Consider the following 14,067-nt stretch of genomic DNA (forward strand, 5'->3'; position numbering starts at 1 on the left):
TTCACATTAATATATACCAAGTTAATTTTCTCGGTTCTCACACGTATCGAAAGTGACTTCTTCTGTTACGATAGACAATTATTTAATTAAAATACAAAAAAAGTAATTAAATCATTAAAGATAAAATCGAGTAACCATTGTCATGAAAACAAAGAACTCAGACTCTCAAAATAGAACCAGAACGAAACAAAGCAGTTTTTTGTTCTTCGTATTTAGTGTTGTTTACCAATGATGACAAGTGTAAGAAAGATCCACACAATGACGTAACTGAAAAATGACGAAAACTATTGCAATTTTCACCATTTCAATGGTGAGGAGTTTGAGTTCGGCTAAAATGCACATGAAAATAGGAAAAGACGTTAATAGGCATAGTAACGCCCATGGTACAATGAACTAGTCATAACAAACTTTGTTGGCTCTATCGAGAGTCTTACGAACGGACGAAGGCAAATGCTGGAGAGAAAGACAAGGGTCCTGATACAATGGATGGAGGAAGAATCAAAGTCAAGGCAAATGACAGTGAGCTAAAGCTTCACCAACCGACGTGAGATCTCACAATCCACCGTTTCCTACTAAACGCGTTTTAAAGCCTTGAGGGGAAACCGAAAGAAAAAGTCAACAAATAATAATATCTACTGGCGGTGGACTTGGACCGTTAAAAATCCACTCTTATAAAGAATGTTTCGTTCTCCTCCCCAATCGAGGTGGAAGCTTGGGCCGTTACATCATCAAAGACATTTGAAAGGACGAAAAGCGAGCACAGTCTTGTAAACCTATACAACCAATGAAACAGTTCCTGTTCAAGTAAAGTCATCAATGAAAAGGGAGGCTTTGAGGAAGTAATCAGTAATTCTTCTTATCAAACAACTTAAAGCAAAAGGCCATTGTTCCTTCTGTGCTCTGTTTAGCCAGGCGATATGACTGTCACAATCTCCAAATCTCACCAGTTAAGATTACAAGATTATAGCCAGTGTGTATATAATTTACATTTTTCCTTTGTTCAACGTAAATTATAGAAGAAAAAAAACCTCATGGTAGCTCAACCGACGAGACCGAGTCGGATATATCCTTGTCCGAAACAAATGCTCCATGAAAAATCCTATATCTAGCAGACCTCACCACAAACTACTTATGCAGACTGCTCAACTGTGGGGCTGTTTCTGCTCCCTCCCCCAGCCATTTCAGCCCCTTCTGCAGCACTGAAGTTACCGTAGCGAGGTTGCTGCTCAAGCTCGCCCACGCCCACGCCCACGGTTGAAGAAGCTGGAAGCATAGGATGGTCGAACTTGCAAGATGGCCCGAACTTGCAGATGCCGTAACGACTATAATATGTGCATATGTTCTGATCCTGAAACCATATAAAGATTCGAAAAGTCCAGTAAATGAATAAAGTCAATAAATAATAAGAACTACCCTTCAGTTTGAGGGCTTACAGGTCTCAAAGGCAGGCCTTTATCATTGAGAGTGCAAGCCGGTAACTTCGGGTTCCGATTCTTTGGATGGTGATATTTGCAAAGAGTTTTAAATTTACAGTCCCCCGTCTTTAGAAAGTAGCTGCATTCGGGTTGACCAGGTCGTTCGGGATACTCTTCCGCCTGCTGATGACAAGGATAGATATCCGTCTCAGATGCTATATTGTTCACGACGTATGTCGGAGGTGGAAGCACGCTGATTTCTGATGGATATACGGGAGCCTTAACATTGTACATACCATGGAGGAAGTCAGTCAAGGAGTTCTAGAAACTAAACCAAATTACTCTAAGAAACACATCTACGCACGAGTCCAACAAGAAAGATATCGAAACACTTTCAACTCGGCAATCTGAGATAAAGGCGATAGTACCTGGTAACCGTTCCATTCTGAATCTGGAGATGGTGAAATCACAGCAGGTACAAATGCTGTAGCTTCATTCAGTACTCTTGGTGAATTCCAGGATGGGATATGTGATTGTGATCCACCTTGTAGGGGCACTCCATTGTTATATCCTGATGGAGATTCGGGTACAGCAACAGTTGTGGGATCAGGATGGTTAAACTTGCAGTTAGCTCCGTATTTGCAGGACCCGGTGCGCATGTAAAAGGGACATTCTTTTTCATCCTGTCAAAAAAAAACATTAATTTCTTCAAGACAAGTGAGATAAGAGATCAAGTCTACGAAGCTGTTGATGAAAGATTTCGAAAAGGTTCACCATCAAACGATGATAAAGAACAAACTTAACTGGTCGGATTGGCAGACCAAGGAAGTTAAGCTCTAGAATTGAGCTTGCCAACGCTTTTGGTCTCGTGTGGTTATATCTACAAGCGTCCCCGAATTTACAACCCCCCGTCCTCAAGTAAAACTGCAAATGGCTCATGAGGTGTAACGGTTAACTGATATCAGTAAATCAGTAAATCGTGCATGTCACAAAGGAAAATGAATATTTCACTATCTTGTACAGTAAAAGAGTATTCAAGAATAAGCAAACTGGGTAATGCATCAAACCATATAATTGTAGTAAAAGACTTGAAACAATTTTCATGAAATCATAACCACAATGGAAACCTTGCATTCCGTCTTGCCCGCCAGCCTAGCCGAATCGTCTTCGTACTTTAATTTCTCAGAAACAACCTTTCAAATTAAACAAAACAAAACCCATCACGAAGAATGTCGTCCAACGATAAATAGCTAGATTAACAATGGAAAAACAGAATCCAGATGTCTAAAACAAGAAATAAAACTGAGAAATCACTGAATGAAGTGAGAAATAGTACGAAAGAAGAAGTCGAGAAGAATAAAATTAAAAACTATTCGACTATACACAAAAATCCAAAGCACTCGAGATATTTCTTCAGCCTTTCAGACTGGATTGACAATTTTGGCCTTCTTCATCGACCCCGTTGAATCTTTCATTGAAAACAGAAAAAAGTTAAAAGATACCTAGACATAGCTAAGAATCTCAGTCGTCTGCAAATTCAAATTTTGTTCTTATCTAGTACAGTACTCCAAAAAGTTCCCTCAAACCCCAAATATCAATTCTTCACTTCACACAAGTGAGTACACCACAAATATCATAAGATACAAGATCCAATCCATCCTTTTATTAATAAAACAAGCGATGAACGGACACCAGTCCTGCGATCCCACATTAGTTGGGGAGGAGAATGAAGCATTCTTTATAAGTGTGTGGAAACCTCCCCTAGTAGAAACGTTTTAAAAACCTCGAGGGGAAGCCCAAAGAGGACAATATTTGCTAGCGGTGGACTTGGGCTGTTAGAGGCTGAGCCCCAAAGGGGGGTGGACACGAAAAACAGAAAGGTCTCAGCTCGAACAAAACTAAGCAAGCTGATATACGTTACTAGCAGTTACAATGATGACTGAGTGAAGACTACTTCCTCAAATTGAAGAGAAAAAGACAAATATTATGATCTTTCCAGCTAATTTTATCAGTTGAATGCGGCATAAGTCTTTAAAACAAGGCCAATTGGAGCAGTCTTTGTGGCCCTCCTCATTTGCAGTTCTAATTCTATTGATGATTTTTATTTGTTTCTAATCAAAACAAATACACGAAAGTTCATACAGAAATGTACTGTAAACTATGCATGCAAATTATCAGCTGAAGATCATACTGGAAAAAGAGATTTAAAGAAACAAACAAATATAAACAGAGATCGCCAAGAACAAACCTGGTTTTTCTTTCGCAGAGGGTGATTGAATTTGCAAAATGATCCGAACTTGCAGGTCCCAGTTTTGAGGTAAAAGGCACAATCCTCCGCCTCCGGTCGTACTGGATACTGGTTGTTTTTGCCTCTCCAATCCCCTATATTCTCCACCTCACCGCCGTCGCCGTCGGCTGCATCAACCTCCTCATCGTCATCGTCATCGCCGTCGTCATTCCTAACGCTTCTATCTCGATCACTCTCACCGATCTTCTTCGCATCATTTCCTTCACCTTCATCGGGATTCTTCTCAACTTCCCATTCTCCACCGTCATCAAAATCCTTCACGGTCTCCTCTTTCTCATCCTTCAAATCCAATTCCTGAAGCTCTGCATGGATGCGATCATCAGTAGCCACAGGATCAAGAACAGAACTACGAAACTGCGAAGAAGATTGAAACTCAGAAGCCGATTCTTCACAGTGATTAGGGACTGAAACGGCTTCAGAAGGTTCCATTATGCTCACATTTGAACACCCAGAAACCCTAGCTACAGAGAATAATAATATACATGGAGAGCTATGAACTTTTTGTAGCAAATAGCAATTGGGTTTGACACTAATCGATAGTGAGAACTAAAAACAAGAAAAGTTCGCAAAAAAAAAAAAGGGTTTTACTCAAATTCCTTCTCTTTCTTCTCTTCTAGACGATTCGTGGGGTGCTTTCAGGATTGGATTTCATTTATTGACCTAAAATTGTGTAGAAAATTTGCAAAAACCATTTCAAGATTCCATGAATCTCAGTAAAATGGCATAAATATGTGTAAAGGGAAGGCTTTTGGAAAAGGTCCCTTTAAGAAGAGAACAAAGAATATTAAACTTTAAGCTTTTTTTTTTTATCATACTTCTCCACTTGTGGTTTTTATTTATTATGGATTGACTTGGTAGAACAAAAAGAGTTTCCAGTTCTATAAGAAATGGTGTGTGAATCACAGTGCATTTAAGCTGACATTGGTAACATAATTAAAGCTATGTGTTTAATTGCTAAAAACAACCTCAAAATAAGGCATGGAAGGGTAGAGAGAACGTCTAGATTCATACGCACAAGTTGTGTCCAAATGGCAGATTCTAGCATTCAATTTTCCTGCTACCTCGACTTTGAGATTAGAGGTTTTGGTGTTGAAAAGGCGGTCAAGATTTACAACTTCACTTTTGTGTTCATTTATGGAAGTTAGGAGTTCAAATCTATGTACTTTACCTTTGTGTTCATTTATGGAAGTTACAAGTTTAAATCTATGTAATTGTGAGATTCCACCGGTTGTATAGGAGAACTGGTTGTTCTTTATAAAGGCGTTTTATTAGAGTGTGAAAATCTCTCTTAAATAGACGTGTTTTAAAACTTTCGAAGCCTAGAAGGAGAAACTATGAAAGTCTCTCTCACCAATGATGCATTTTTAAATCTTAGAAACCCGGAAGGGGGAACTGTGAAAATCTCTCCCTAATAGACGCGTTTTAAAACCTTGGAAACATGAAAGGGGATCTGTGAAAATCTCTCCCTAATAGACGCGTTTTAAAACCTTGGAAACATGAAAGGGGATCTGTGAAAATCTCTCACCAACGCGTTTTAAAACCCTGGAAGCCTAGATGGAGAACTGTGAAAATCTCTCAACAAATACGGTTTAAAACTCTAAAATGGGGAACGGTGAAAATCTCTCTCCCACACACTCGTTTTAAAACTCTAGGAGGAGAAACTGTGAAAATCTCACCCCAACAGATACGTTAAAACTTTGGAAAGAAGAACGGTGAAAATCTCACCCCAACAGACAACGTTGTAAAACCCAGAAGGAAAAATTCAAAAAAAATAATATCCAGTATCCAGTAGCGGCAGGCTTGACCAAAACCGCCAAAGAAATAAAATAGATAGCACCAAGATGAGGATTAGCATCTGACTTCATTGGCCAAGAATGTTTGAAGAACCAAGCAATTGCTCAGTTTACATAAAATATATAGCACCAACGAAAACAGACAGCACAATAGAGTTAATTGTTACTCTGAATCATAATATATAATTACAGGGATGTTCTAAATCTATCCCTATATCTAATCATATCCTAAATCTGTCAATTTAACACATTCATCTACCTTTCTTTGTTGAATGTCCAGTCTTCCGCTTGTGACGACTGAAATCCGAAACGAATCTGAATGTCTGACCACATCCTGGTTCAGCGCAAACGTAAGGTCGGGCACCTGTATGAACACGAATATGTTCTGTTCGTGCCCATGCCCATTTGAATGTCATCTTGCAGCCCTTCCATGGACATTTAAGGGGACGGTCGTCCATGTGGACTCGACGATGCTGCACGAGGTACTTGTGTGAGAAGAACTTCTTCCCACACCCTTTGACAGGACAAACATTTCGTTTGTGCACGACGAGTTCTTGTTTTGAACCGAAACTCATATTGCAACCCTCGATGTCGCAAAGATATTCTGATTCCTCATCCCCTGCTGCTTTTGAATCTCTACGGCCTGCTGGAGTCTTCAAAGATGAACTATTCTTCACCTTTTTCTTGCTAATTGGTTTTTTATCTTTCAGTTTCGTTTCTGAAAGTTTAGTAGGCTTTAGAGTTCTTTTTCGAAGACGTGTGCTAGGTCCACCTGGTTGCTCGTTTTCTGATTCCAAATCGGTCGATTTACAAGTCCTCTTAGCTTGCTTACCGTGCCGATTAGTGGCATGTTGTATTCTTGGCTGAGGGGTCTCTAAGTTTGAGGTATGGCGGCCTCCACATTTTAAGGATTGAGCAAATTCTTCTTTCAAAGTCTGCGAGGCTCCTCGCTTCGCAGATCGCAGGATCTCTTGTTTCATTTGAGAAATTGTCTCGGCCTTGACTGGCTTACTTCGGAGTACTCTCCTCCGGTATTGATTAATACTATCATCAAGTTGGTTATCTGATGTATTGAATTGCATGTTTCTTCTATGCTGCAGAAGAGGATTATCATCTTCGTCTGGATCGTCTGGATAGTCTGAGAATACGTCTTCCCTCGCCGTGGGTTTGGCTGGTTTCCGTTGAGGTCTACTTCTATTCTGATGAGAATCATTTTCAACGGAGTCCTCTGAAACGACATCTTCACTCTCGATTGATTTCGCCTTCTTGCTTCTGGAAGTCCTTTGATGATGCCAAAGAAAACTATCGTCCCGTATATCATGTGAAACGACGTTCTTCTTAAGAACATTGGTTTGCTTGCTTCTTGGAATCCTTATATGTTGCTCACGATGCCGAGAAGAATCGTGCTCTAAGGAATCATCAGAAACTGCGGGTTCTATCTCACCCCATTTCGGCAGCTTGAATCCAGAGAACCCTCTGTGCTGCTGATTACGACGATCTCTGAGAGAGTCCTCTGAACCGGTGTCATACGTTCGACAATATGTCACTCCCTTGCTAATGGAAACTCCTCCATGTTTTCCACAAGAATCATCCTCAACAGAATCATCCGACATAGCATCATTGATCTCAACAAATTTGTATCGCTTGTTCCGATGAATCTTATGATGCTGATCGACACAATCTTCGACTGAATCATCTGAAACCATGTCCTCTGACTCTCGAGGTTTCACTTTTTTAGCTGTTCCGCTCCCACGAGTCATTTTTCTCTTGCCAGCGGATTTTCTATTCACCATAACAGTCTCAGTTTTACGGACATTTTCCGATTTCCTGTCAAACTTCTCATCCGGCATTGTCCAAGAATGGAAGACGTCTACATCTTCTTGTTGAGGATCTCGCTTTGCTAGCAAAGAATGAACTTGATTCGACATCCAGACTTTCCCACACCATTTCCCTGCAACTATTCGTTTCAACTTGCCAGCAGTCCTTCTTTGATAGACTTTCGGCTTACCAGAAGCGTTGGGAGTAGCACTACGGCCAAATGCATTATAAATAACAGAATTGTATGGCATCTGCTTACTATAAAGAGGAGAGTGACTAAGGTTGGCACTGTAAAACAGATTTATTCCCAACTTTACAGCCCAATCTCCATTACCTGGAATGGCTTCCTCACTATCTAAAGCTAACTGAATTCTCCTTTCTTCATCTTCGGTGGCACCTCTGAACGTCGTATCGGTCCACACATGGTCCACACTTAATTCTTGTGCCACCAATTTTGCTTCTGCCTCCATCTTCGGGTAGTCTGTAACAATTTTTCTTTGAAGTTCAGCATAATAGTAAAAAAAACTGACAAAATGCAATGACCATTATAAAAGAAATCCAAAACAGATTACTTTACGAATAGTAATCACGAGTAGTTACTAAGGCATGTGTATTTAAATAAGAACGAAATAATATTATATCGAAAGTAGAGGCATAAATGAAAATAATGAGGGTGCATGGTTCAAAGTTGTAGCATTAGCAAATGTGACTAATACCCCTAGATGGCCCTGCGACAAGTACAACTTGGAGACTCATCAACGTCCAGAAACATAAAACGAAAGGTAGAAGGCTTGAAGAATTCTAAAAGAAAAACGAAGAACTTAACATAGAGCTCCATATAACAAGAAAAACTAACATCGAAGTTACCAAGATCTTTACATAGAAGCCTCCACATACACCAGTCATACTATAACCGCTCAAGCCCAAGCCCACCGCTAGCATATATTGTCCTCTTTGGGCTTTCCCTTCTGGGCTTCCCCTCAAAGTTTTTAAAACACATCTACTAGGGAGAGGTTTCCGAATCCTTATAAAGAATGCTTCGTTCTCCTCCCTAACCGATGTGGGATCTCACACAAACTGACACTAATCAGTGGTTCGACATTGTTCTCCATGTAAGTACAAAACTTAACACCAGTCCAAACTAACCCAAGATTTTTGAATCTGCTTAAAAGAATTCCCTCAACTTTCCCTAAATCTTGAAATTAGTCCCCACACGAAAATTATTACTAAATTTAAGATTTATTTGAAGTCCAACGGCTACGGGGACTAAAATTGGACAATTGAAAGTACATAAACTAAATAAAATGAAACCAAAGTCGAGGGCCAAAATGATATTTTAACCTAATAACTATAATTACTATTATTTTGTGGAGAAGGTGGAACAGTTCCAGGGTTCAATCCGTCTATCCTATATCACAACAAGAACAAGTAGATGAGTAAGTATTGCACCTGGATGACAGAGTAAAAGAATGTGCGCTCCTCCAATTGGTCGAAGTTGTTGTTCCACTTCTTTTGCGTGCTCTAGGCAGAATACATGCAACCTAGAGGAGTCTTCATCAATATCTGGAGCAAATGGCATATTCTCAATCTCCACCGGTTCCGTGGATTCGCCAAACGTTGGTTTTTCAGTATCAGCGTCTAAGGAAGATCTGTCGTTCACATGCAAATCTTGATATCTAGGCGACAAGCCATTTTTCTTAGTTGAACCTATGCCATCCATTTCAGACTCTGAAGAACATCTAGCTTGTCCAAATTCTTCATAGTCATTAATTTGGAAGTGCATTTGATCTGTAGCATTAACGCCAAATGACGAGGCATTGTGATCCAAAGTTGCAGTATTTTTGCAATTTTCACTAGAAGTAAGACCAGAATTGTCATACTGATATTGGTTTCCTGAAGAACAAACCGTTAGTTTAGCATCGCCGGGATTTAAAGCAGCATCTGCTTCAGCATTGTCCTCCTCAGAATCGGAAGAAAGTCCATATGCCAATGCGAGCATGCCAAGGGCAGAAGTCTCATTCCGTTTTTCAGTACTTAGATTAGCTTTGTAACTTTCATCTGCAATTGGAAGCTGGCGATTGACAGCCTGGACTGGGACGTCGTACAAACCATCAGAAACACACGTATCTCTTTTTCCTGCATTGGTAAATAAGCGTTCTAAGAGAGAATGATTTAAGAATGCCAGCAGCTATAATTTAATTAGTTATAAAACCTACCACTATTACTAATCTGCTGAGAGCTAACTGCATGCCCATCTCTAATAGCAATCCCAGAACCAACAGCCCAATCATTAAAGAAGCTACAGTCAGCTGACATAAGGTACCTAGCAGCTTGTTCTCTCGGTTGGACGATGGCTACACAGGCAAAGCTTAAAATGCCACATGTGACACAAGAAAACAGCCTTTGATCTGATAATCCATCACTAAGAACATTACCACCTTGTTCGTTGCTGCCATTCGAAGTCTTCGACCTTGAATCACATAAATTCTCCGTGTTTCTTTCAGAGAGAGTAGAATACAGCCTGTTAGCTGAATAGAAACCTTTAACTTGATTCATTCCCTGGCTATTTTCTAGTGTGAGATTATCATAATCAAAACTTTGAGAAGATTTGGTTTCTTCCTTAGAACTGCAAAAACCAACAGGAAATCTAGATTTTGCTCTCAGGTGGGATCCAATGCGCAGTCTCGAATAAATAGAATCTGAAGAACCTGGGGGAAGAAGTACAACCGACGCTCCTCTTCCAAGAATGTCCAGCAGGCTGTTATTTTCTATAATATTCTGTACAAATAACTCTTTTATAACTGCTTCCCCTTCACTCTTTCTTTTATTTTTTAGTCGTGAACTTCTTGGTTCAGCACCCGTGCACAGAGGTGATCTGAATGTTAAAACACAAGATGTGTTAAATCGAGTGAAAAAACGATATTGATAATGATATAAGAATTTCCAACAATCTCTGTCACTCTAGTAAATGGAAATTATTTTCTTACAATAGATTTCCAAATGACCTGAGTTTGAACCTTTGAAATAGCATATGGGCATAGATTTGATACAGGAATCATAATTTCTTTAAGAACAGAACGTATTTAGATATCATCGGATTTGAAATTAATTCCAAGAAGATAAAAGAACAAAGAAAGCTATTGAAAAAGAGAGGAACCATCAGGCTCAAATGGATGTTACAAATAGAAGGAAAGACAAACCTGGAACTTAAAGCAAGATCGTATAGCAACTGAAAATGAGAGACCATCGGAGGATAATTGATCGAAGCTCTACGAATTGCAGCATCTTTAGCAAGCCTTACCCATTCTGGAGTTGCAATATTGGCTGCCTCCCCACAGTTAAACCCTAGAGGAAAGTAGCAAAATACACACAATACATGAAAACAGATACAATTGCAGTTTAGAGTAAAAACAACGATAAACATTCGCTATTTTTATTCAACAAAAAATAAAATAAAATGAACGAAGAAGATCAATCACATGTGCACCATGAAACTATGGTGTCAAAAGCTTCTAGAGACCTCACCATGACTGAAACCTGTATGATAAGCCCGAGGAAAAGTGACAACAAATTCACCAGCATTTTGCACTAACCTGGTGCAAATCAATGAAAGCGGTGAGTATACAAATTCGACTACTCGTGGGATCAAATGATGATGCAAGAAACTTCTGGAGGGAACAGTAGAAATGGTAATATTTGAGCCAATATCATCATCAACGAGTAAGAGTATGACGATTTGCAATGACTGACGTTTTAAGTCTCAGGTACCTACCCTAGAGAAACAGTACCTAAATCAAGGAAGTAGGAAGTTTAATATAATGCAGGTTTACCTGCAACATGGAACTCCAGCGCTAACTAGAACTTCAGGTGACATCACAGTGATCTTCTCACCAAGAACAGCAAAAGTGACTGGATGAGGAAAAGAAAAAGAATTGATTATGAATGAAATCCAAAACTGACATGATAAGCAAATATTGATTGTGGAAAGAGAAAAGGGGAGGACAGGGGACGATTGTACTACTTATATATAACACACATACGAAAAAAGTGGAAAAAGCTAAGAAAGATCCACTTCCTGAAGCACTCTTATTATCAAAATTTAACTACAGGTTGCACATGGAGCAACCATCGCTATCACAAATTATAGATAAGAACAGAATTTTGAACAACGAAAAAACACCCATGTAAACGAAAAACAAAATGCACGGTAAGCATCAATGGACAGGGACAAGGAATTGAGCAGGCAGTCAATTTGTAACAGAGCTAACCTAAAGAACTCAAGTGAACTATAGAACCTATCACAATTTTCCCTTGAACAGTCAAATGGCAATAGCATATACAGATATACACCTTGTTGTGCAATGGATTATGATCAGAGGAATATCCCGTTCAATGGATATACAGTTATACACCTTATTATGCGCAACGGATAATGATCAGAGAAGAGTATCACATTCAATAGCATGTTTATAAAAATGCTATCCGCTTAAAAACACATATTAAGTTACACCAATCCAACCTAACAAATGCAGCTATAATATTTCTGCCAAGAACATAACTGAATTGTGTAGTAACCATAGAAACTATAAGATAAGGTAATTGCGAGTAGTGGCTTGCCACTTCAATGAAGCCATCAACTCACCAAGGGGATTGATTTCTCCTCCGTATCCCTGAACCCTTACAACCTCCTCAAACGCCACAGCAGCATCTCTAGGTACGCCATACCATGTCTTTCCCGCCCCCATATGCAGATAATTTAAGCTATGCAAGTCATGGTCTTCTACATGCCAAGCGAACCAGCTAAACATCATAGCTACGTACACCATTGGCGAAGTAACTCCTGGAATCTCTTCCTTCATAAACTTCAATAGAGACCCCTTCGCCCTAGACACCCCCCTCATGTTCCATGCCGTCTCCCCAAGCGTTGTTCCTTCCCCTGCCTCCCGAAGCATTTTTGCATTTACCGGCACAAAAGCAGAACCAGGCATGTCGTTCGCATATTCCACTGAAAACGGCTTGTCCAAAGTGGCTCTCCAATAGAGCGTCTCGATTTCTAAAGGCGAAAGCCCCCCTTTCTTCGCACATTTCTTCAAATAGCTCTTCTCAAAGCTCTTCGCCTTAGCTTCAAATTGCTGAAATGTGTAGTACTCGCCGCTCTGCCACACTGATTTCTGAACCGGCCGAGTTTTACGCGGGCAAAACCCGATCTGTTGTTGTCGAGTAGTGAATGTAGGCGGAGACTTGGAATCGCTCGTGTCAGAACAGGGGGCACGAGCTGCAAGCGACCTATTGAAATTGACAATTACAGTTTTCTTCGGTGATGGAGATACAGGGGGCACAATTTTGCAGATACCAAACTTGGAAGCCTCTTTTTCGATCTTGAAAATGTATGAAATTGGATCTTGAAACTCTGCCAAAGTCGGGTGGTATTCAGGAGCCAGAGGTAGGGTTTTGAGCCAGGAAAATACCTCTTGCGGCGGCTCCGCCGCCAGAGCCGTGGCTGCCATTAATACGAAGTTGAAGGTGAACTGCAGCAAGGTTTCTCATGCAAGACCCATTTTCAACCAAGCCACAGAATCACAACAGAACAACCTCCTCACATCCCCTGCTGCTTCAAATTCTCTGCCTCTTCCTTCTAGAAATCTTCACAAATCCAATTTCCCCTGTTTCTCCAATCATACAGAGGAAAGGAAAGAGAAGAACAAAAACCCAGAGGTGAAAAGAAAAAGAAAAAAAAAAAAAAAAAAAAAAAAAAAAAAAAAACTTAATATTTTGGGGGCAGAGGAGAGTGAGAGGTTGGAGTGGAGTAGAAACCCATGTGAGTGGGGGGATTTATTCTGGGTTTGCAAACGGCTCTCAAAATCGCGCTTATTTCCCCATTAATTTACGCTTTTGCCATCCATACTTTCTATTTCGCAAAAATGACTCTACAAATTCATAATTGCAATTTTGTCTCATTTTCCTAATCCTAGTTGTCATTTTATTTGTTTGTTTTTTCTCATGTTATGATAAGAAACCGAAAAATATAATTAATTTAACCCAATTAATTTATTTGGTTTTTATATTTGTATTAATTTTAATAATTTTTATTTTTCTTCCGGACTATGCTATATTATTAAATTATTTTAATTATATAAAAGAAATAACAATATTCTTTAGTGAAGCTTTGAAACCAAACTTCTCCTTATGGGAATAGATGGGTCGATTCAGGTGAGATCCAATGTAGATCCAACTTTCTATTCACTCGTGGGATCCGGACGGTCTGGGGGGACCACTTCGGCTCCTCTCTTCTCGAGAATCCATACACCCCTTATCAATATATAGACAGCTATCTCTCAAGCACAGGTTTAGGTTTGCCCTCAATGGAAAAATAAAATGGAGCACCTAACAACGTATCTTCACAGACTAAGAACTACGAGATCGCCCCTTCCATTATGGGTGACGGAGGGATTGTACCATTGGAGCCTAAGAGTAAATAGTTTGACTAAAGAAGTAATTTTAAAATTAACTAAAGAGACTAAATAGTCATTAGTGAGTAAGTTAATAACATAAGTGGGATAGTAGCATACCACTTTACAACTTTTTTTTAATATAAAAAAGTAATTATTAATTTAATATATAGTGCTAAAGGAAGTTCCTCTAATAATAATTATAATATAATTTGTAAATAGTGGCAAAAGAAATTGAGTTGGTGTGCTAGATAATATTCTTTTCTTTAAAATATTATTTAAAT

The 14,067-nt window shown here is 39.5% G+C and overlaps 2 protein-coding genes across 2 annotated transcripts; both read right to left on the reverse strand.

Moving 5' to 3' along the window:
• Positions 1-830: 830 nt before the first annotated feature.
• Positions 831-4,503, reverse strand: LOC111783059 (zinc finger CCCH domain-containing protein 43). Its single transcript, XM_023663935.1, has 6 exons — positions 3,664-4,503; positions 2,543-2,608; positions 2,220-2,339; positions 1,844-2,098; positions 1,434-1,694; positions 831-1,348 (listed from the first exon to the last, which is right to left on the reverse strand). Exons 1-6 carry the CDS (start codon positions 4,150-4,152, stop codon positions 1,130-1,132), a joined length of 1,410 nt encoding a protein of 469 aa, XP_023519703.1. The 5' UTR covers positions 4,153-4,503; the 3' UTR covers positions 831-1,129.
• Positions 4,504-5,552: 1,049 nt separating this feature from the next.
• Positions 5,553-13,074, reverse strand: LOC111782897 (lysine-specific demethylase JMJ705-like). Its single transcript, XM_023663734.1, has 7 exons — positions 11,977-13,074; positions 11,165-11,243; positions 10,860-10,927; positions 10,535-10,679; positions 9,551-10,209; positions 8,784-9,470; positions 5,553-7,815 (listed from the first exon to the last, which is right to left on the reverse strand). Exons 1-7 carry the CDS (start codon positions 12,839-12,841, stop codon positions 5,768-5,770), a joined length of 4,551 nt encoding a protein of 1,516 aa, XP_023519502.1. The 5' UTR covers positions 12,842-13,074; the 3' UTR covers positions 5,553-5,767.
• Positions 13,075-14,067: the final 993 nt, after the last annotated feature.

This window comes from Cucurbita pepo, chromosome LG20 (genome assembly GCF_002806865.2).
Source record: "Cucurbita pepo subsp. pepo cultivar mu-cu-16 chromosome LG20, ASM280686v2, whole genome shotgun sequence".
NCBI classification, from domain to species: domain Eukaryota; kingdom Viridiplantae; phylum Streptophyta; class Magnoliopsida; order Cucurbitales; family Cucurbitaceae; genus Cucurbita; species Cucurbita pepo.

Coding starts and splice junctions, on each gene's coding strand:
- LOC111783059 (XM_023663935.1), bottom strand. CDS start 4,152: ATGGAACCTTCTGAAGCCGTTTCAGTCCCTAATCACTGTGAAGAATCG. Junction 2,609..3,663: donor CTCTGCGAAAGAAAAACCAG/GTTTGTTCTTGG, acceptor TTAATTTGAAAG/GTTGTTTCTGAGAAATTAAA. Junction 2,340..2,542: donor CGGGCAAGACGGAATGCAAG/GTTTCCATTGTG, acceptor AGCCATTTGCAG/TTTTACTTGAGGACGGGGGG.
- LOC111782897 (XM_023663734.1), bottom strand. CDS start 12,841: ATGGCAGCCACGGCTCTGGCGGCGGAGCCGCCGCAAGAGGTATTTTCC. Junction 10,928..11,164: donor GCTGGAGTTCCATGTTGCAG/GTAAACCTGCAT, acceptor GATTTGCACCAG/GTTAGTGCAAAATGCTGGTG. Junction 9,471..9,550: donor TCAGCAGATTAGTAATAGTG/GTAGGTTTTATA, acceptor TTACCAATGCAG/GAAAAAGAGATACGTGTGTT.